The sequence below is a fragment of the Podarcis melisellensis genome (assembly GCF_964234715.1).
Source record: "Podarcis melisellensis genome assembly, chromosome: 2".
In the NCBI taxonomy this organism is placed as follows: domain Eukaryota; kingdom Metazoa; phylum Chordata; class Lepidosauria; order Squamata; family Lacertidae; genus Podarcis; species Podarcis melisellensis.
This window is the reverse complement of record NC_138529.1, coordinates 42885846-42910438: the sequence shown is the minus strand read 5'-3', so window position 1 is coordinate 42910438 and position 24593 is coordinate 42885846. Positions and strand designations below refer to the sequence as shown.

The 24593-nt window shown below is 41.5% G+C and overlaps 1 protein-coding gene across 5 annotated transcripts in view; it reads right to left on the bottom strand.

Annotated features, from left to right (window-relative positions):
• Positions 1-24593, bottom strand: part of CACNA1A (calcium voltage-gated channel subunit alpha1 A) — a 269886-nt gene that overhangs the window by 46156 nt on the left and 199137 nt on the right. For all 5 annotated transcript variants that reach the window (XM_081900883.1, XM_081900882.1, XM_081900884.1 and 2 more), the window contains 5 exons: positions 24104-24254; positions 21426-21553; positions 18120-18216; positions 1415-1520; positions 3-110 (listed from right to left, as the gene is read on the bottom strand). In XM_081900883.1, coding sequence (XP_081757009.1) covers positions 3-110; positions 1415-1520; positions 18120-18216; positions 21426-21553; positions 24104-24254 — 590 coding nt within the window. The remainder of the gene's footprint in view (positions 1-2; positions 111-1414; positions 1521-18119; positions 18217-21425; positions 21554-24103; positions 24255-24593) is intronic.

Here is a 24593-nt window from a genome sequence, read left to right as displayed (position 1 = left end):
ACATTTATGAGGGGTGACCAGGAGATCCAGAGTTTTCTGGGAGAGGTTGGGCCAGATTGCCATCATTTCCTTCCTCAGCTCAGCATCCATTTGCTGTTTGTCAGCGCCCCCTAGAAGATGTAAGCCAGGGAAGAGACACAACAAATAAACAACTGGGCACCTGATCTCCACCCTCTCCCCCAGAAGTATTAGAATATTTAATCTGTTTCTCTTGGATTCTGTTAATTCTCTCGTCAATATTGAAACCAAAATTGAAAAGAAATGACTTCCCCCAAGGATTCCTGGGAACTGTAGTTTTCCCTTACAGAGGTGCGATTCCTAGCAGCCTTAACAAACTACAGTTCCCAGGATTCTCTGGGGGAAGTCGTGTACTTTAAATATGCATTGGATTAAATGTGCATTGCTTTAAATGTATGGTATGGATGTGCCCCGTTGCTGTTACAGCCACTCTATATCAGAGTTGAATCAGTCACACTTCACATTGCAGGTGTTAGTTGGTATGTTTGACCATTGCTGCCCTCAACATTTCCTGGGACACAGAAAGCTGGCAAGTCAGAGAGGATTCTAGAACAGTTTTCTCCTTAACGTTCTAAAGTTCTATATCAGAATATTTTACACCATTATTATTATTTTTTTGGTCAGGGTGCATTCCATACCACTCAGTAAGATGACTCCTTGCATGTAGATCAGAGATGGGGAACCTGTGGCCCATATGTTGCTGGACTACAACTCCCATCATCCCTGACCATTGGCCATATTGGCTGAAGCTGAGTTAGAGTCCAACAGCATCTGGAAGGCCACAGGTTCTGCAACCCTTATCTACACTTTGGGAGAAGTCTTCCTGAAAGATGTGGAATGCACCCTGGGGCTGTAGGGGGCAAGGAGACAAACTACTATGGCAAAATAACCAGAAAGATCTCCAACCCAAGCGAGTCAGAAAAGGGGCCTTGGAGCTTTTAATAATGACAAGCACATTTCATCCTGTGTAAAACTCTACAGTGAAATGTTCCTAGGTTTTAAAGGCAGTATCATTCTTCTGATGGGTCTTTAACACACCGGTAACTGCTTTCTTCATGCATAGGCTGGTACTGTTATGTTTGACCAATTAAGAGGCAAAATGCCTACCCCTTACTACTCCTCCCTGGGGAATATCTGGTCCAGGGAGCCTTGTTTCTCCTATAGGCATTTGCATACATATTTATGTGCAATGTATTGTCTATATAAAAGAACTAGCAGGTATTATAATTGTGCAGTGGTAGTAGTGTAGCGGATGAGGTTAATCTGAGGCAAAATTATTGCTAATTTTGAAAACTTTTCCCAGGCTTTGCTTTCCAATATTTAATTTCCCAGAATTCTCTAATCTGTCAGGAAAGAAACTGCTCTCTCTTGCTGTGTTTATGGGGGTGTCACTTGCCTTTGGCAATCTTGATGTCAAGTGCAGTCCGGATCAACGCCATGAGGGTAGAATTGAAATGGACTGTATTGTCGTCTGCCACAGGCAGGTCCATACGAAGTAGTCTCTGCAGAAACCCAAGCAGAAAGGTGTCACCTCACAACTCCCCACCACCCAGGTTATCATGCACAGAGGAGTATATGAGCTCTGGGGAGAACTCTGAGTTCAATAACTTGCATCGAATCCTCCTACTCATGTTTTAACCTCACTTCCCACCCAATATCATGAGGACCAGAGCCCAGTTGCAATATGCTATTATCTGGATACTCGGCTCTTATCACACCTTATTTTGCTTTCACCCAACTGCTTTCAGATACTGGTATGAGGATTCCACATCAGCTACTAGAAAATGGACCTGGAAATAACCCCACATAATAACTGTATGGACCTGGTTGCACTCCTAAACATGTTGCTTAGAAATTCATCCCACTGAGATTTACCTTAAACATTCTGCAAGATTATCTACTGGGTTTTTGCCAGTGACTTTAGCCAGAGATGACTGTAGTCTGAAGACCTCTGCAAGGAGACGCTTATGTTGTCTGTATTAGACTTGGAGGCAGTTTCCTGGCTTCTGTTCTAGCCCACTGTATCAGTTTTCAGAAATAGGAATATTCTAGGCTCCTAGCTTGGGTCACTAGAGCTACTCTCATCCCCTAGTTGTAGATGAGTCCCATGTGTCCTATCCAACCAAGTCTCTCATGATGTAATCTCTCCTCTCCAGAATGTATCCCTTTTAAGGTCCTCTTCCAAACTTACACAGAGTTCTCCCCAAAGAGCTCATTGTCTATATAAAAGTAAAAAAGTGTAAAACAAAGGAAAAACCCAAATAAAATCCCAACTATCCAAGACAGCAGTAGACAGCAGTGGTAAAGGGATGGGGTCCAAGGAGAATGCACACAAACATTCAACAGAACAGATTTCATCAAATGCGCAAGACTAGAGCATGCAAAAAGAGCATGCAGCATGCAGCACAGTGCAAAAGCATGCACAGAGAACACGTTGAGACTCATTCATAGCTCTGGTATAGATTGCTCTAAGGGAGAGATCCGGATTGTGGGCTCTTGGTGCAAAAAATGGGTGCATCCTTAAGGTAGAAAAGAAAGAAATGAAATTGACAGACTATGGGCCATGTGCCATTCCTGAGCCAAGGCTGTGGGCTGGAGATCACACAAGATGCTCAGGGTGGGGCTTGACCAGCTAGTGCATTAGCTGAGATAGGACCAATGGAAATGGGGGTTAGACGGTCAGGGTCCTTGGGGTTCATTAAGTGGATGTCACTGAACAGAGGTGCACAGAATGACAGATGAGATCAAAAACTCTGAAGGAAGAGGAGAAAGAAAGAGGGAGACACACATATAGATGATGGTAATGATAATGATGATGACACATTAAGTAGGAAGATCCCTCAGGAATCTGATGTCCAGAAAACCTGTAAATCTTGGGAGAGCAGCCTGCATTAGACTGAACAGATCTTCCTCAGTGCTTCGTACTTGGGTACTCAGAATTTCCTCCTCTTTGGCAATTTGGTAAGAATGCTGCCTGTGCCCTCACATTACCTTGTGTTCCTGAGCTGTCCATGAACAAGGTACATGGCCTGGGCATCAAATCCATTTCTGTCACATAACTTAATTCAACCTGTTAGAAGATCTTGCAGAGTCAAGCCTTTTTTGGGGGCCATATGCAGGATCTGTTGTGGATCCCAAAGGTGAGGCACCTCATAAAACAAGATGAAGCAACCTTATTTTCCTTCTCATCCCTTAGACCTTCGTTTTGCATTGCATTCAGAATTCACAGAGGACCGGGGATGGATTCTCTGGACTTTTTGGCAGTTGACCAAAAGTTTAACAGTAGTTGTAGAAATTATATTTTTGCTTTGCAACCAGAACTCAATAGCCACACCTCTTGGTGACTGCCTCACTCAGAGCTTGTTGACTTTTTCACTTGTGCCGTGCCTAGAAAGCATGGGTCCAAGAAGTTTTCCCTTGCCCTGTTCCTTTCCAAGGGAAAACATGCTCTTTAGCGATAGATTGGAACAAATGGCAATTTGGGGGGAACCTGAATTGCTATTTGCTCGGATTACAATATAATAATAATAATTTATTATTTATACCCCACCCATCTGGGCGGCTTCCAACAAAATATTAAAATACAATAGTCTATTAAACATTAAAAGCTTCCCTAAACAGGGCTGCCTTCAGGTGTCTTCTAAAAGTCTGGTAGTTGTTTTTCTCTTTGACATCTGGTGGGAGGATGTTCCACAGGGCGGGTGCCACTACTGAGAAGGCCCTCTGTCTGGTTCCCTGTAACTTGGCTTCCCGCAGTGAGGGAACTGCCAGAAGGCCCTTGGCCCTGGACCTCAGTGTCAGGGCAGAACAATGGGGGTGGAGACGCTCCTTCAGATATACTGGACCGAGGCCATTTAGGGCTTTAAAGGTCAGCACCAACACTTTGAATTGTGCTTGGAAACGTACTGGGAGCCAATGTAGGTCTTTCAAGACCGGTGTTATGTAGTCTCAGCGGCCGCTCCCAGTCACCAGTCTAATTGCCGCATTCTGGATTAGTTGTAGTTTCTGGGTCACCTTCAAAGGTAGCCCCACATAGATCGCACTGCAGTACTCCAAGTGAGAGATAACTTGAGCCCTAAAGAGCAGTTTTCCCTGGAGGAAAGCAGCGGGACAAGAGAAAGTGTGGATAAACCCTCAGTGGATACCCCAGGATTCTGGCAGTCTACAAGACTGGGGGCTTATCCACAGCTACCATTTCTCCTGCTCTTTCCAGACACAGGTTTGCACTCAAAAGCTCCATGTCCAAGAGTTGTTGGGTCCCTGCCCCCCTTGAAGCTTTCCCTGTGAAAACCTGCTCTTTAGAACCCAATCGAAGCAAGCATCAATTTGGGTTTCCCAGAAGATTGCTGTTTGCTCTGATTGAGCTTTAAAGAGTGGGTTTTTGCAGGGAATGCGATGGGGCAAAAAAAGAGAGAGCACTTGAATGCGGTGTTTTAAAGCGCAGACTGTGCCTGGAAGAAGTAGAGGAAATATAACTGTGGATAAACCCTGAGTGTTACTTTGCTTTTATGAATGGCATAGGAACTGCTACAGCATGGCTGACCTCTAGTAACAATGGATTCATGTGGCTGGGGCCAGCAGCATAGTTACCTCCCATAGGAGCAGTGACCTCTCCCAGGACCTGCAGAACTGTTATGGGTTTGTAAACTACCTTGCTGCTTCCACCCACAGAATTGTCTTCCTTCAAATGTTACCACACTGCAGCTATTCTTATACCACAAACTGTGATATTAGGCCTGGGTGTAGCAGTTGCTTGTGGCTCCCCTCCTCCCCACTCCCATGCCACATGCCCTTCTTCCAGAGTCATTCTATATCCACTTTCCCCCTATTGTTTTGCTGCATTCAATTCCCTGAAGCGTTTCTTGTAGTGACCCAAAATATCTCAATGCCAACCAAAACAAAAACAAAACGTTATAGAAATATTCATACAGATTTGTATTGTTCATTAAAAAAATCACTTATAGTTTGTAGTTTCTGCTTACTGAATTTGAATTTCTGTATGTGTGCATGTGTGTGTGTTTCAATGGCACAGAATTCACAGTGCGCTTATTTGGGGACAGTGCCCTAGCTTTTCCATGCACTGGAGCAAGCATGGATTGCAACAGTAAAGGAGATGAAAGAGCCAAATCATGTTAGCCATAGTGTATGCAGGCTAATGATTATGAAAATGCCAATTCTGTAGGAGAATTGGGTCCCTTGGATTGCTGTCTCATGCAGAATAAACCCTGGGATCTCTGTATGATTAGGGACAGCAACAGTGAATAAGGGATAATGGTGGGGGTGAATGGATACAGGCAGCAATTCTTTACCAGGGCAAATAGGGCACTCAGAAATCCCAATTCTCTTCCCCACAAATATGTAAGGGAACTGCAGAACAAATTTATCTCTCTCTGGTTTTCTGGACAGCTGATGTCATGGTTGAATGAACCAAGGGATGTATGGACAATGGTAGCGAATGGGAAGGGCATGGAAGATTTACAGAGGAGTGGGCCATTACAGAGGAGAGAGATTATTATAGTGTATTGCACTGAAAACAATATTTTTACTCAAAGGGTTTTGTAAAGCTGGGACGTAAAGCACAGATATGGAAATGGCACAGCTAGGAATGAGACCTATGAGTCTTGACACCAAGGCCTCTAGCCTAAAGTTCATTTACCTTGAGCTCCACACACCACATTCCTTCTCCCATCTCTTCATCCTCCTTTCACCAAGTCTATGCTAACCTGGGATTCCTGACACCCAATGCAAGCTCCTGCATACAGTCTCCTTTGAAACCAGATGCCTTACCAGGGTCTAAGGCACAGGTAGCTATGTGTATTTCCTTATGTAAAAAGTCAACATGGTACAAACAAAGCTTTCCTATACCCTCCAGATGTTTTTGGGCTACAACTCCCCAAGGTAGCATTGCTAATTGTCAGGGATGATGGGAACCATAGTCCAAAAGCATCTGGAGGGTACTAGATTTTTTACCCCACCCTACCTAATTGCTTGGCCTTACATGATGAGCCTAATACTGCCAATAACCACTTTTAACAACTCCATCTGCATCAAGGCTAATTAGATTTTTGCCCCCATTCAGTGTGCTGCTCTTCTCCAGACATAACATGATCATTGCAAATCAGCCCATGATAGGAGGCATGGACTGCAGTGTGGACTCACAATGGTTCCATATCTTCCTGTAACTGTCCACAACTTAGGACTAGATTTCAATATTTCATTGAGAAGTTAGCATAGTGGTGGCTTTTTCAAAACATGGTCACTTGTGCCTCCTGTCTGAAGAATAGCAAAAATGCAAGAGGTATTCTGCGAACGCAGCCTGCACGCTAACTGCAATACCACCAAGTCTCTTCAAATTCCTCCTAAGGAATTTTATTCTTCTCTGACCAACATGTACTTAGTTGAGTTGTTGTTGTTGTTTTTCTTATCCTGGGATTGTCACAATTAACTGAGGCATGAAAGTAGTTAGATACCAAGGATAACTTTCCCTCTAGGTGGGAAAAAGGGCTTAGCTTAGTAGTACAACAAATTGTTTGCAGGTCTTGGATTCAATCTCTGGCATCTCTGATTGAAGGGTCTCAGGAAACAAAAGCTGGGAAAGGCATTAGATAGGCTAGATAGACTTGATTTACTGCAACTTTGCATATAGAATTGTAGAGTTGGAAGGGACCCAAAGGGTAATGTAGTTAAACTCTATGCAATGCTCCTTTTTGACATTTATGTGCAGCAAACAGCAGTTACTATGACTGTCACAGCATATTTGATTTGTGTGGAGGGCCTCCCATCTGTATCAGCATCTTAGCAATTATGGCAATACAGTATAGTTTGTTGGTACTCACAGGCTTTAGCTTTCAACTGTTCCAGGAGACAGGATAAAGGTCAGTGGTGGAGTATATGCTTTGTACATAGAATGTCCCAAATTCATTCACATGCATATGCAGTTAAAAGGATCAGGAAGCAGATGATGGGGGGGGGACTTCTGCCTAAGACCTCGAAAAGCCACTTCCAATCAAAGTAAGTGAGCAAACAATACTGGGCTTCAGGTAAGCAGATGAAATCCAGATTGTTCATATATATTCAACACTGGGCTGACTATTAATGTGTATGTACCTGACAGGGCTGGACAACATTTTCTTTGTAGCCTTTCAAATCTTCTAGTTGTTAACTGGTGGTTGGGTTTTTTAAAGCACATTTTTTAACCTTTCACCTGCCCTCTTTCCATATCTTCCATATCCACTATCCAATGTATTGCTTCTTCAATTAGATAGCATTCAAGCCAAATAATTCACGTTTCTCAAACAGCTACTGTTTTGGTAGCATATAGTCATACTCAAATTATAATAAATGATTGCAGATCTCTAAGAAACTGTAGCCGATTTTGCGTTTTCATCGTCATATTCGTATTCAACACCTCAAAATCTATAAGAAATGGCTACTTTTATCTCAGAGGCATGACTTTTGTCAAAAATTGTTATGCAGTGTTATCAGCCTACAAACTCTTCTGCCTCTTTGGCTGCAGGAACTGAGCGAAAGGAGATGAGCGGCAATACCGAGAGTGCCTTTAATTATCCAAGAACTCAAGAGCTGTGACAAAAAGATGAGTGGAAAGAGAACACTTGGTTTCCCACCAATGATAGAGGAACAGAATTTGGAATTTCAACAGTAACAATATCAGGTTGCAGTTCTTATAGTGGTCCTGTAGGTGCAAACTTTCTTTAAAAGTTTGGGCAGGGTTTTTTGTTTTTTATAAAAAGAAGTATATATGTTCTAATTTCTTCAAATCCAAAGCAATAATCAATGGCAGGTTAGTACAGCAACAAAATTTGGAGATTTGCATTGAAGAGAAAGTCCGTTTGCCCTTCTGGCATGGGCGGCTTTGCAGGCAGGCCCCAATATGCTCTTGTGAACCGGCATATGACAGGCCGGATTGTTCTTTGATGCCAAATTGACCAATGGCAGCAGGGCCTTGTGGGTGTTCCCCTGGGTATGGGAACAACTGCCCAATGGTAGCACTTGACCCTGCGCTCAGTGCCAAGGTAAGCAGGCAGTCTGCCAAGGCATTTGGTCTCTTCTTCCTTTTAATCAAACTGTAGGAAAATTGAGTACCTGATTTTCTATTCAAATATAGGCTGGCAAAGTAGTCCGGTGGTGCAAAGCAGTGACTGGATAATTTATTTTCCTGCGGAGCAACTACCATGGAGATTCTTCACTTGTTTAAGCCAGCTAATTGACAAGTGACTGGCAAATACATTTTCCAACAGCTTTCATGTGAAGATTTAATTGTCCGACCCACATCGTAGATGTGCTGAGATCAACATAAGACAAAATCAAACTAGTGTGTGGGGTCAAAATATTAGCATCAGTTTTTGAAGCAATTATTAAGAACTAGGGTAGTTGTTAAGAACCAGTATGAATGTGACAAAGCAATGCCTGCAGCAATTCAGATTCACTTTTAGTCCAAATCTCAGAAACAGTCGTGGTTCAATGAAAGTCAATATACAATTCCTTATGGATTTGCTGGCAGACTTGCACCCTTTTGGAGATTACACAGAGGCACTGGTTTATAAATCAGGGTCTTCTCATGGAGCCTATTCACACGCCCATAATTAACAAAGCAAGACAATTTATACTAAAAGTGGGTGTGAATCTTGAATTACATGGAAATCACATGCTAATGGCTTTTGCCACTCGAAAAGTGACAGAAAAAATCAGTGTGAAAGGTACATACCTGCATTATCTTTGTTCCTGTTACAATGGATGAACTTAATTAGCTGAAAATCTATGATCTCCATATTTTATCATGTTCAGCACATTTTTGTTTTTTAATAATGTTGAAGATGTTCAGGATTCTATGTGTCATTGGCACATCAGTCACTCCAACTTATGGAAGAAGATATTTGTGTTTACAGACAACATATCCTCCCTGAATCTGTGAAGGATGAGAGCATTCTCCATGTTGGCATCCATCAGTCTCGCAAGTCAATGCAGCGCATATCCAGGGGTGAAGTCAAACTCTGCATTAGCAGCACTGAAGTGACATCCCTGGGGCGCAAGCCTGGGCGGTGTGTATGGATGATTGACAAATTGTTTGTGTGAAGAGTGTTTCTCCAACTTCATGTAGGCAGACAGTGTGGTCACATCTCTACCGCACTGAAACTTTAGAGTTATTTTATCTGCTATATTATAATGTGATGAATGAACTGCAGGAATGAACTGCTTGGCTCACTTTTAAGAAACCTGAACTTTAAAGACAAACCTAAAGTCACTGGACAGATGAGAGCCTAACATCATATCCAGATTTTGCCTGTCCTGCAAAAATCAGACAGATTTTTGTGCATGAAACATAGCTGAATATATAGCTGAAGTGAACACTTCATTGTAAGATGAACTCAATAATTTTTAGTCCTTGATTCTGTATTTGATCATATTGTTTTTAAATGTAATTATAATTTTTTGTGACTTTGCAATTGTCATAACTTTTGACACAGCTTATAAAATCTAATAAAATTTTGGTTAACATTTCTTGATCTAGATGGTTCTACTTACTAGGAGGCTGAGAAGAATGAGAAGATCACATTGATTTTGTGTCTTCCTTGATTCATCAGGATGGAACGATCCTTGTTGAAATGACCAGCTCACAAAGTTTTTATTTGGTTCAATATGCAGACCTGGCTTTGGAATTTTGTATCTCTGACAGAACAGTTTGATTTCAATGATCATCTTTATGCAAACAACATTCAAGTTTATCTTTCTGTTTCTGCCTTTTTGCTTTTTCTGGTTGGAACACCCAGAGACAACTTAAAAAACACTATATAGAATTTGTTGTCTTGTCCTGTAAACCTTCTGTTTCTTCATCTGACAAATAATATACTTGTCATTCTTCCTAATTTTATTGTCTCGAGTTTTATTTTTTACTGTCCTCTTTCATTCTCAAATATCCTGTTTCTAATTCAGGCAGGTGTTATATTTTAACCTCACCAAAATTTACACCTGTCTCTCAGTTGATGCTTTAACTTCTCAGCAACACTCTTCACAGTCTTATCCATCCTTATTTAACTTCTTTATATGTCATAATGCTCTGGATAATTATCTTATTTTGTTTTAAGTCACAGATAGCCTTGGCTATGTCTTGTCTTTGATTCTTCTCATTTGTTTCCTCCAATGAATGGAATTCTCTTTCTCCTCTTGCCCATTACATCTCTCTCTGCTTCTAAAAAAAAATTCACATCCTCTTCAAGACTACTGTAGTAGTCACCGTAGTATCAAAACATCAGAGTGATTATTGTTACTTCTTCAAGTTTAGTCCGCATGCAATATTCTCCATCAGACTTACTGCTTTAAAAGTAATTTTTCATTTATACATATTGTCTCTATTAAGCATGTTCAGCTCATAAGATACAGTCAAACTGGCTGAGAAATTCATGTTTTCTCACTGAGTAAGATTATGACCATTCCAACGGAAGAATAACACCCTTCCCCTGCTCCTAAACCCAAATTAAAACATATCACAAAAAGGATCTACCAAGATGTTGAAAGAGCTGTCATGTTTACTTCAGTAGCAAGATGCAGTTGGAGAATGATCACACTTCTCTTATGGCTTCCACTTTGGTTACCAAAAAACGCAGGAACCATGTGGAAGGGGTAGAATTACATGTGAAGAACCACACAAGCACCAGAGATCAGAAAGGTGTGGTGACACTTGCATAGCTGTGCAATTCACCCCTCCCACAAGGTTCTTCCATTGGCAGAGCAATGTGAGTAAACTGACCTCGTCTCTCCCAGCACTCTGATCATTTCACGTATGTTTCTGTGCAACGATTGGTCTGATATTATAGTCTGAAGGAAGTATTAGTTGCTGGCTGCCATCAGGATACAGTAGTATAATCTTTCATCTGAAAAACCTATTTCAGTTACTGCCTCCTACTCACCATGGCCCTTTCAAACATTCATTTTACTTACTGCTCTTGCTTGGGTGGATTTGAGTACCCTCTCCCCAAATCTTCCTACATTTCTCATCCTATAGTGGCATGTTCACTACAGAGTTTCTGTGGCAACAAACTGCACTGAAACCTTTACTACAGAGTCTATCCCCACTGATAAAACTGGCAGAGTTTTATATCTTCCCTTCTCCCCACACTAAACTTGCAGAATCCAAGGACCCTTTCAAGTGAGAGTGAGCTTTTCAATACCTGTGCCATGAACCAGCAATAGAAACCCAATGGTTCAGAAGGGTGAAAGAGAGATCACACACATAACACAGAAAATGTGAGAGGGGAAGCTCTGGGTATGAGTGGTAGACTTAGGGAAGAAAAGGAGAAAGAAGATGTAGCTTGATGATCAGCTGCTGAGATGCATAAAAGGTTTAGGGTTAGAATATGAAGTTATGGAGGAGCAGAAGGGGAAAGCTTCTGATAGGTTAGAACTGCATTGACAGAGAAGGAGGCATGGAGCAGCAGAAAGAAGGGGGCAGAGAAAAAGGTTAGTTGCTGTTAATTCGTCTCTGGTTAAGAGTAGTGAACTACTTCCCCTTAGGTTGTGTTCTTTTGTAGGAAGTTACACCGTTATGGAGGCAGAAGCACTGAAAAGGCATGGGTGTCTGTTTTAAGTTATGCAAAGAGATCAAAAGAGCCATTAGAACAACTACAAGAACTTCCCCACCTCCCTTATTCTTTTATAGGCAGCCGGAAGGGCATGAGAGAGCAATCCCAACTGCAGAATGAACTGCAACCCATAGGCAAGTTGGTTGATGGAGCACAAGACTTGAGTCTAACTTTTACCCAGAAGTAGCTCTACCTGGGCATGTGTTCTGTTGCTAGCCTGTACATGTGTAAGAGGTAATGAGTATAGTCCTGCACTTCTAGGCTCTTGTTAACTGGCAGCTGAAGGTGAATACTGTCTGTTTTGCACAAAAGTCTGAACTAGTAAACTGGTGCTTAAACCATAATAAAACTCTGTGAAGACCCGCATAATACAAGCCCAATTCTACCAGTTTCAATTCATTTCCAGACAGATGGTTTTTCAAGTGCCAAGCACACTAACACCTGCAAGTCATGTGCCATGTGTTCTAATCCGGACAATGATTCCCACAAGCTCAAATGGCAGGTTGGTGACCAAGTATGCTTAACATGGGTAGCATACCCTAGTGTACTGAAAAAGGACCATCATTCAAAATCCTATTTTTCATTATTCAGTAAAAAGGACCATCAATCAAAATCCTATTTTTCATTATTCAGTATTATTTCCTAAATTTATGCTTCAGTACTAAATTGCATTATCAGCTGCTGCCATATGAATGTAGCACCAAGTGGCCATGCCTATGCCATGGTTAAGGAGAGTGGTGTAGATCAAAAGTGATCTCTAGGATACATACAACAGAAAAACTTCAATTATGAAAAAAATGCATAGCAAGTGAGAACTCTAATTGCATACTGGTTAAATACTGAATTAAATGCTCAGAACGAGCTTTATAAATCATTATCAGCACCAAACTAGATGTGATGTTATTTATTTTATTTATTATTTATTAATTAAATTTATACCCTGCCCTTCCTTTCAAAGAAGCCCAAGGCAGTGAACCACAAGGGATAAAATAATAAAACTATCTTTAAAACAATTCAAGTACAGATGCAGACTGGTAAAGATCTGCATGGGTATGTTCGTAGTAGGGGTGGGGAGGGGTGGCTAACACCCCAGAGGACAGGATCACACTTCAAAACGACCTTGACAGATTAGAGAACTGGGCCAAAACAAACAAGATGAATTTTAACAGGGAGAAATGTAAAGTATTGCACTTGGGCAAAAAAAAAAATTAAAAAATGAGAGGCACAAATACAAGATGGGTGACACCTGGCTTGAGAGCAGTACATGTGAAAAGGATCTAGGAGTCTTGGTTGACCACAAACTTGACATGAGCCAACAGTGTGACTTGGCAGCTAAAAAAGCCAATGCAATTCTGGGCTGCATCAATAGGAGTATAGCATCTAGATCAAGGGAAGTAATAGTGCCACTGTTTTCTGCTCTGGTCAGACCTCACCTGGAGTACTGTGTCCAGTTCTGGGCACCACAGTTCAAGAAGGACACTGACAAACTGGAACGTGTCCAGAGGAGGGCAACCAAAATGGTCAAAGGCCTGGAAACGATGCCTTATGAGGAACGGCTAAGGGAGCTGGGCATGTTTAGCCTGGAGAAGAGGAGGTTAAGGGGTGATATGATAGCCATGTTCAAATATATAAAAGGATGTCACATAGAGGAGAGAGAAAGGTTGTTTTCTGCTGCTCCAGAGAAGCGGACACGGAGCAATGGTTCCAAACTACAAGAAAGAAGATTCCACCTAAACATTAGGAAAAACTTCCTGACAGTAAGAGCTGTTCAACAGTGGAATTTGCTGCCAACAGTGTGGTGGAGTCTTCTTCTTTGGAGGTCTTTAAGCAGAGGCTTGACAACCATATGTCAGGAGTGCTCTGATGGTGTTTCCTGCTTGGCAGGGGGTTGGACTCGATGGCCCTTGTGGTCTCTTCCAACTCTATGATTCTATGATTCATCTTAAAAGGCCTGATGAAAGAGGAAGATCTTCGTTAGGTGCACGTATCTACTATTTAAGGAAAGGGAATTCCAAATGGTAGGGCCCAATTCTGACATTGTACAGGATGGACCTTCTGAGGAGGCCCTCACCTGCAAAGCACAATGATTGACTAGGTATCTAAGGTGTAAGACAATCCTTTGGGTATCCTGGTCCCATGCTGTATAGGTCTTTATACAGCAAAACCAGCACCACGAATCTAGCCTGGTAGCTAAGCACCAGATTTTGCAACAGCTGCAGCTTCTGGATCAACCCCAAAGGCAAGTACACTGAAGTAAGTAATCCAGCCTGGTGGTCAGGATATTCTGATCCAGAAATGGCTGTAGCTGTCTTACCAGTTGAAGCTGGTAGAAGACATTCCTAGCCACTGAGGTCATCTGGGCCTCTAATGATAAAGATGGATCCAGGAGTATCCCCAGGCTACAAACCTGCTTTTTTTTGGGGGGGGGGAGTATGACCCTATCCAAAACAGGCAATTGACCAATTATCTGGACTTGGGAAACCCTCACCAGGAACCCATATCATTGGGAGGGGTGGCAAAGAGGACCATGGGGTAAATTGCATTGTCCTCGCCTTCCTCGCCTATCACTTTTCCATGGCTTTATCAGTGTTCACTTGACAGAGGAACAAATTGTGAGGACAGTGGCTTTCTTACTATCTTGTTTACATTTAATTTCCTGCTGTTTTGAAATATTGTGAAATTTTTTGCTGACTGGGAACAGTTATGGACCACAGGCATTAAATTTACGGCATGTAGTGCCTTAAAAGAGAACATAATGAAAATGATCTATAGGTGGTACATGACCCCAGTCAAGCTTGCAAAGATATATCATTTGCCCAATAATAATTGCTGGAAATGTAATGAATGCGAAGGAACCTTCTATCACCTTTGGTGGACCTGCCCAAAGATTAAGGCCTACTGGGAAATGATCTATAATGAAATTAAGAAAATCCTTAAGTGGACATTTGTAAAGAAACTGGAGGCCTTTCTCTTGGGCATGGTCGGCCAAATGATTCCAAAGAAGGATAGAACATTTTTTATGTATGCAACTACAGCAGCAAGAATTCTTCTGGCAAAGTATTGGAAGACTCAAGAACTACCTACTCTGGAAGAATGGCAGACTAAGGTGACTGAATTCATGGGATTGGCAGAGATGACCGGCAGAATCCGTGACCAGAGGAGAGAGACAGTGGAAGAGGACTGGGAAAAATTTAAAGTATATCTTAAGAACTGTTGTAAAATTCTGGAATGCTAAGATGTCAAGGGGGATGAAACAGAGAATTACAGCTGTGAAAATTTAATTTTAAAAGAATGTCAAGGAAATTAGTGATAAAAAAAGGATTGAAGGATTGCTTATAATAATTATTTTTTAAAAAAATAAGGATGCAGTGAAGGGGAGGTATGGGGAAGTCGTGTGTTGTTTGTATGTGTTTTTGTTTTTCTATGTTGTAAAAATCAATAAAAATTATTATTATTATTTTTTTTCCGTTTTCCCGGAGACGTTGGGGGAAAAAGAGAACTTTCAAAGGGAAACTGGTTTGGAAATAACAAAAAAAGTTAAATACCTGGGGGTGAATTTAACATCTAAAAATGTGAATTTATTTAAAGATAATTATGAGAAATGTTGGTTGGAAGTGAAGAAAGATCTTGCCATATGGTTTAAGCTGAGACTTTCCTTGTTAGGCCGAATTGCTGTTATTAAGATGAATGTGTTGCCGAGACTGTTGTTTTTGTTCCAGACACTGCAAATTTTGGATAAGATGGACTGTTTCAAGAAGTGGCAGAAAGACATATCTAATTTCGTCTGGCAGGGCAAAAAGCCCAGAATCAAGTTTAAAATTTTAACTGATGCAAAGGAAAGAGGGGGCTTTGCCCTGCCGGACTTAAGACTTTACTATGAGGCAGCAGCTTTTTGCTGGCTGAAACAGTGGCTACTTCTTGAGAATACAGACATCTTAGATTTAGAAGGGTATGATAACAACTTCGGCTGGCATGCATATTTATGGTATGACAAGGTAAAGGTGCACAGAGGTTTTAAAAACCACATTGTTAGGAAAGCACTGTTCAACATATGGAACCGCTATAAAGACTTGTTGGAGAATAAAACCCCCAGGTGGTTGTCACCCCTGGAAGCCAAGGCGGTAAAAAAACTTAATATGGATTCAGATTGGCCAAAATATGGTGAAATTTTAGAATATGATGGTGAAAAGATTAAATTACAGAGTATGGAGAAATTAAAACCCAAAGTTCGAGATTGGTTACATTACCAGCAGATCAATGAGACGTTTAAGCAAGACAGGAAAGTAGGATTTCAGAAGGAGAGGTCAAAGTTAGAAACAGAATTATTGGAGCCCAATACTAAGAATTTGTCTAGAATGTATAGTTTGCTGCTGAAATGGAATACACAGGATGAAACAGTAAAATCAGCAATGATTAAATGGGCACAAGACATTGGTCATGATATCATGTTTGCAGACTGGGAATGGTTATGGACCACAGGCATTAAATTCACGGCATGTAGTGCCTTAAAGGAGAACATAATGAAAATGATCTATAGGTGGTACATGACCCCAACCAGACTAGCAAGGATATATCATTTGCCCAATAATAATTGCTGGAAATGCAATGAATGTGAAGGAACTTTTTATCACCTTTGGTGGACCTGCCCGAAGATTAAGGCCTACTGGGAGATGATCTATAATGAAATTAAGAAAATTCTTAAGCGGACATTTGTTAAGAAACCGGAGGCTTTTCTCTTGGGCATGGTCGGCCAAACGATACTAAGGGAAGACAGAACATTCTTCATGTATGCAACCACGGCGGCAAGAATTCTACTGGCAAAGTATTGGAAGACTCAAGAATTACCTACTCTGGAAGAATGGCAAACCAAGGTGACAGAATTTATGGGACTGGCAGAGATGACCGGCAGAATCCGTGACCAGAGGAGAGAGACGGTGGAAGAGGACTGGAGAAAGTTTAAAATATATCTTAAGAACAATTGTAAAATTTTGGAATGTTAAAATGTCAAAGGGATGAAATACAGAATTATAGCTGCTAAATTTGAAATATGAGAAAATTTAAGGAAAAATAGCTTTGAATTTGAATGAAGGATTGTTAAAAAATGATATTTTAAAACTAAGGATGCAGTGAAGGGGAGGTTTGGGGAAGTCACATTATGTGTTAGTTTGTCTTGTTTGGTTGTTTTTGTCTTGTGTGTTTTGTTATGTTTGTGAAAACTAATAAAAAATATTTTAAAAAAAATTATTTTTTTTTTTAAAAAATGAAATATTGTGAAATTTATCTGGAATTTATCCAGATAATCTAAACCCAGATACAAGGAAATTAACTGATCCCTGCAAATTACCTCATCCCTGAGAACCAGGGCATGGAGTCTGAATAACGTGCTTCTGCCCTTGTGCTACCTGTGCTACCCCCACATTCCACATTACTTACAGGAGGTTGATCAGGAATTCCTGGGAGAGCTCTGTTCATACCGTGAAAGACACCAGGGGATTTTGGGTCTTGGATACTGCTGAACATGTGAGGTGCATTCAAGAAAGTTGGGAACCACAGAAACTTCATCTCATTGGGGGGATTTTGTCTGAAATGGATGAGTGTGGGCAAACTTCTAGTTATATCCTACATTGTTCACCTGCATATATGGGCAGTTCAAGTGCATCATATGCTTTCAATTAATGGGTATAACATTAATTTTCTCTGCAGTGTTCCCTATATTGACACCAAAAAGCTCATCAACAGTCATATGTACCGGTACTATGCTGCAACCTACCCCTGCAATGTGGTTAACTGGATTTTAACAGAGATTCAGGATCTCCACTACAGTGTCAAAGGGAAAGATTGCCCAGGTAGAGGAAAACTGATGAATAGATGCACAGGGCCATGCATTTAACTTATTTAGAAAACATTTCAATCCAATGGCATCAGTTCTTTCTGGAGAGTGCAGGTAATGGTGACTAATATCATTTTGACCCCCACACTAGAAGCGGACACACTGTCCTGATCAAAAGTACTCATAGTGCCATGAAATGTGTTTTGGATCTTTGGTCTCTCTTCCCCTTCCGGCTTTGTTCTTCCCAGTTCATTTGGGGTATCTGTATTGGCTGGATAGTTTCAGAGCAATCACAGCTGTTTAAATTGTTTGGGCGGGGGGGGGGGGAGGCGGCGGCAAAGGGAATGGGAGGTGAAACATTTTAAAAGCAATGTCTCTTCTGCTAGATGCAGGAGGACAGGGTGGTGGCACTTTGATGGAGGATTTTGAGTAGGATCATGCACCTTGGAGTTGTTTCTTACCCACCCAACATTTATTGGCCATAATGGAGTCTCTGAAACATGAAACGCTAACGGTACTGAACGGACACACTGTTACTGCTCAAGAAATTGTATTGAGAAGGGGGAAGAAATGTACAAAAATTATAGCTTTTGTATTTTTGTTGTTGAAAAAAAAAAATTAAAAATGAAGCTAACTTGAAATATGCCTTGTTTATTTCTTAAAAATTATTCTACCTTATAAGCAACACGGGCAGGGCATTTCTTCCCTAGCCCCAGGGGTGGAGACATGTGTCTCAGCATCTCATACATGTCCATGAAAGTCATCCGGCCCCTGGGAGCAAAAAATTAAAAATAAAAACAACCAAAAAAAATTAATAATAATTAAAAAAGGAAAAAATACACAGAAAAATAGAAAAGAGAGAGAGATGCAAAGAAGAGAAAAATATTGGAAATCAATTGGAAAAGAAAAAAATGGAAGATAAAAATGTAAAGATTACTGTGCTGCTTGTCAGCCAAGAGTTCAAATATGCTTGATCTTCATGGACGACTGGGAGTAGAAAGATGGCTCCTCAAACTGGCTGTGATCCAGCAAAATGCTTAAGTGCAAGCTCCGTAGTTACAGAGCTAGCGTTCCCATTGCAAAAGGGACAGGTTTAACTTAAGCATGTGCCTCCATCTAGTTTACTCAGCCTCAGGTTATAAATGCAGACCACAATCCTCCATGGGCTTATAGGGCCAAGGAGTGCAGAGTCAGGTCCTCTTAGTAATGAAGATCCACAGAAAGAAGGAGAGAAAGAGAAAGACAGATTGAGATGAGAAAGCCCCTCTTTGCCAATGTGGGAGGAGGGCAGAGTGCAGGAAGAGAAGGTGGAGGGAAAGGGGGTGGTGGAAAGAAGTGGGGAGGGGAGGGGAGGGGAGGAAATGGCAGAGGTGTCAATGGAGTCTCTGTCCTCCCCAAATGAAGTATTAATGTGCAGAGAGTGGTGGAGGTGAGTAGAGAGAGAGAGAGACTCATAGAACCCTCCAGGCCTAGCTCCAGCTAACAGCAAGCAGAGATGGTTCAAGGTAACCGGTATGCTCCATGCGTTACTGGTCTGGGTGGCAGCATCATTTCACGCATTCTGTTGGCTAATTACATTAAATTACTCTTGAAAGTGCAATATATATAGATAGGTATGTGTACAGATATATATAGATATATATATATGAAATATATATATTAAAGAAATCATAAGCAACATTCATTCCGTTGATGCTAGCAGGTTTTAGTGTAAGTCAAACCTTGCAAGCAACCCTATGAGGGCATTTCTTGCCTAAGCCCAGGGGGGGAGATATTACACGTAATAAACTGTACATATCCTTATAATGAATTCGGCCACTGCAAGAAGAATACACGGGGGTTAGTGCAGACGCTACAGGGCAAGAGAAACACATACACTGTCATGAACACACAGAACATAGCAGGACTGCCGGCTAGAGACCTTCAGTCCAGCCATACCACCCCCCACAGGGCTTGTGGAGAAACTGTACATTCCCATAGGTGGCAGCAGGGGGAAAGGGGCTTCTCAGAGCTGTGCAGCCCAGGTTTTGCTGCAGCTCTATTGGGTTCTCCATCAGTACTGGGGAAAAAGATGAGCCAGTACCATTTTCATTAATATATAGGGTGACAGGAAGATAGGGGAATGGCACACAACTATGCAGCGTGGTGAGATTTATCAAAGATCATGTGTCAAGTGTGAGCTGAGGTCCCAGCTTGGGTATCTCTTCCATTAGGCATTGCTGCCTTTCTGTAACTCACAATGGATGTTCTAAAACCAGTCATTGTGCCATGGACTCTAGGAGCCCTGGGCTTCCCATTCCAACATTTTTCTTCCTTATTAATAAATGCATAGAAACCAGTGCTCAGGCGGGGGCAGACCTGGTTTTCCTGCCCCTGCATGGCACAGGCTTCCTGATGAACACTCCCTCAGCTGGGCTTGGCAGGTTTTGCCAGTTAGGGCTGGCAGCGTAAACAAACACATTAAACCTGGACACAACGGGCATTCATTCTCAACAGGGCACAGGGGTGACAAACGATACCAAGAGAACGCTGGGTGGACCTTCTGTTAGGTGCCAATTATCACAACTCTGCTCACTGTGCCTGCTTGCAGCAGCAGAGTGCTTGGCCTCCTCCCCAGCAAACCATAAAAAAATTACAAGAATAGTTACACACCAGAATGGTAGGCCAGGCCCTAGCAGGCACACACATACACATGCTCTCTCTCTCTGTCTCACATACATACACAAACAAACAAACAAACAAACAAACAAACAAACACCTCTCTACAGGCCAACATTTGAGAAGTGTGTCATTTATAACTAACAGAGCTATTGAGCACATTTCTTTGATGGCTGAACAATACGTAACACTGGTAGGTTCTGTGACGGCTTCCATGTCAGTACCACAATAACCCTTTTTTAGCTCACATACTACTAACATGACACAAAACATGAAGCATAGCTGCTACCATCAGGGGCTTCACTGAGATAACTGTCTGGCTCAATAAATAAATAATTAAAAATTAAAAATTGTCCAGTAGCACCTTAGAGTCCAACTAAGTTTGTTCTGGGTGTAAGCTTTCGTGTGCATGCACACTTCTTCAGATACACATGTCTGGCTCAAGTGACACTAGTGATGTTACTCAGTTTTCCTACAGTAGGGGCTACATAGCCCACTAGGTAGAATAGGGAAATGGCAACAGGTATCCCTGGGCACAAGGGGCCATACATCATGCCCTTTTGAACATATGGGATAATGTAAGGGTGTGTGTGTGTGTGTGTGAAGTTGACAGAGTCCAGCTGCAAAAACCTAAAATTAAAAGAGGAAATGTTAATCAGAGATAAACCCCCCCATATCTGCTTCTTGCAATCTCTTGTTCCTAGTGAGACCCACAGAAATTAGCCAACAGGAATGGGAATGGCAGAGTGGCAGTGGCCACAGATCCACACTGACTGGAACTCAGCTAAGGTGGGTGACTCACAATGGAGCTGCATGCAAACAGGGGCAGTGGCTCCAGTCTCTGCCTCAGATTAGGCTTCTGCCTTTCTCTCACATCATTACAGATAAGGACTGTATCTACCAATATGACATCATATCTTCGCTCTGCTAGAGTAGATCAAGCATAAGACTATTTTTCTTTTGTAGTCCTAAATATTGTTTCCCTTCCTGAAATGAACAAAAACACAGGGGTCGATGCTCCTACCAGCCAATGCTCTTCTTGTGTGAAAGTAATATAGAGAGCATAGGTGTCTTAGCTTTCACACTGCTAAATCTCTTTCCTAATAGAGTTGGAATCAGCAGGACCCAGGAATCTTAAGCTGTAGCCTCCCTGCCCAGCTTCTAAGGCCTAATTCTTCTCCATCCCCTGCCCCTGTTTTCCTTACTAAGGAGAGTTTTCCCCAAGCATGGATCAATTTGATCCACTTTCCCAAGCTTTTGCTTGGTGTGGGGCAATGGCTGTGAGTACAGTATTGGGAACGGCCAGGTAGGCATGTCCTTACCAGGCAGCAGGATCATACTCAGCCCACACACGCACATACTCGTCCAGATGGTGGGGCCCCAAAATGGAAGAATCACGCGTCAGGTACTCAAAGTTGTCCATGATAACAGCCACAAAAAGGTTCAACATCTGCAATATCAAGAAGGTACACAGATGGATACAGACATGTTAAGTAACTGGTGAAATGCTCAATAATGCTGAGAATTATCATCTTGCTGCAAACCAAGGCTTAGGCCCAGAGTCTATGTGACCTCAAGTAACTAGAGAGAGGGACCAACATAGCAAATGGTGGCACACCCCTTCGCCTCCCCCCCCCCACATTGCATATTAGCAACGGTAACACGAACAAACTTATATACTGTATGCAGATATGCAGGCACAAAAGTAACATTTTAAAACTTGGAATAAGCATACCTGTGAGTAGAACAATACAACTTACCATTTACCTGCTGACATTCTCTCTTACACATACATACAATTTGCCACAAAGCAAAGGCTGCTGCCTACCTCAAGCTACCTCCTGTGGTTGCAACCACCACTGCCACACTAGATCATGCTTGGGAGCTGCAGGTCCTTCTTGCAGCTACCAAACAGCCTGTTCCTCATTTGAGAAATGAAGCTGCAATTCACTCAAAAGCTGTCCTTCCCTGACTCTAGAGTGCAAATGGCAGAAAATCATATACTAACAGCTAACTGAATTCTCTGAATATTGGCTTATGAAGCCAAAACGGTATAATCCGCACACTAGCAGGTGTGATAGAAAACCCAAGGTTTGCAAAAGGACAAAAAAACTTCTTTTTTTTAAACCATAATTTCCCATTTTTGTGTTCTCCCCCAGGCCTGCAACAACCACCAGCTAGCATTCCTGAGCAAGCATAGCCCTCAGTGTATGTTGCAGAGGAACCAACAGTTCAATGAGGACTAAGCTTGCTCAGTAGCCATGGAATGTTGCCTGATGGTGGGAGGAAAAACAACATGGAAAATCAGAGGGGAGGGGAAATTGAATGGGGTATCCTGAAAGAGCTCTTGGCTAGCTGACTAAAATCCTGAACTGGAAGACTCCATACTGCAAGTACTACTTGTTAGCTACAAAATACAGCAGCTCTTCATTCGAGTGGAGATACCACACTGGGTTTTATTGCTTCAGAGCTTCAGGTATCCTCTCCCACTAGTACCACTAATTGGTGAGAGAACAGATGTTGACCAATGTTGGGGCCGTTCCCCAAGCTCCTCCTTCACCAATCAGGACTGACCAACCATAGAGGCAAGCTAAGCAACTGCCTAGAGTGCCTATATTCCTGGGAGACAGATAAAGATACTTGAGTGTTCCTGCTGGAATTGCTCAGTATCTACAGCAGTAAAAAACACACACTTAAAAACCATTAAAAACAGCTCTTTTTACAAATGCAGAGAGAAGGGGGAATATAAGTAAGTTTTATGATCTGATTCAAGATACAGAACAAACAACCAGTAATTTTATGGAAAAAACTGGAAAGCATATGGGTATGAAATAAATACATATAGATGGAAATAAATATGAGCTCATAGTCTTCAAAGGTTATCAGCTGATTTAAAGTAAAATTATTATAAAAATCAGTACTAATGGGACTGTGCCCCTTATAAGTTAAATTTGATACAGAATACTGATGAGGACAAACTGTCGGAGATGTGGGGAAAGAAAAGCAGACTTTATACATATTTTTGGGGTGTGTCCTATTATTCAATCTGTTTTGAATACAATCCTTAATACTACCATGGATTATCTTATGCCTCATTATTTTAGGACTGTATTTTTAGGATTTTAAAAAAAATTCATAAAATGACTTGGAGGTGGTAGTTAATTTATTAACAGCCACAAAAATAACAATTGCCAAGTATTGGAGAAGCGGAACACACCATATTTATTAGAGTGGATAGAGAAGGTATGGTTTATCATAACAATGACTTAACTTATTTTAACAGAACACATGTAAACCAATCAAACAAAATCATGGAAAAATGGGCAATGTTCATTATGTTCTAGAATTATAAATAACAGGGCAATGTATATATGACACTTTCAACTGATTGCACTTTTACAAGGTATGTCAATAAAAATACTAATAATTAAAAAAATCAAACTCTCACATGGTACAAGACTATGTGGGGAGAAGTGTATTGTTCATCAACAGGGATTGTACAGGTACCAGCTAATAAAAGTATATGATAGTTGCATAACCACAGAAGTGCTCGCTGGAGGGAAAGTTGCATTCTCCGTGTGATTAATATTTGAATGCTAGAAAAAAGCGATCTTCCTCTGGCAAAACACCCAAATGTCTATAATGCTATTAGGAATGCCTTCTCTGATTGACACTTAAAAATACGTGCGTGCCAATCTAACACACTAAAAGCACACAATACTTATTTACCCACCTTCCCCATTCATCCCCTTTGCTCATTCTGTTACTGTACGGTTGATAATAATGAAAAACATTGTCTCTAAAAACAAACAGCCCTGTAACTCCAGCATCATTTTGTGGAAAGATGTCCTAATCCCCACAACAAGTGTTTACTACTGCATAATGAAACTGTCATCTTAGAAATGTGGTCTGCTGGCATCCTGGTTCTATCAAACTGTGTATCACAGTCCTATGTCCCCCCACCCCACCCCCCCGCTCCCCTTTATGAATTTTGACTCACCAGGAAAGAGCACAAGAAGATGAAGGAAACAAAATAGAAGTATGCAAATTCATTGCCACACTCTCTGCCTTTGAGGTCTGCTTTCTCATCACAGAGCTTTCCACTCAGACAGGAGAGCATGATCTCATGCCAAGCCTCACCTGTGGCACTTCTAAGAAAGCGAGAAGAGAAAAAGACAGTGAGCATTGGGGATCCATCACAGCTGGGATGGCAGCATCTCCATCTCAATAAAGGTCCATAACAACCAATAAAGGTCCATAAGCTTTTGGGGTCTCACAACAGAACTGTAGCTACCTCCAGAACACATGGGTGGTAGTTACAGAAAAATCCCTTGACTGTGATGTAGAAGCTTGTTAATACTGGGATTTTTCATTTAGTCTGTTGATTCAGTGACTTTTTGGATGAGCAAAAGAAGTATTGTATAGTGCAATCTCTGATCCTTTAATGAAATATACTCAGTTTGTTTTAGGTACAGCTACTGCCCTGCATG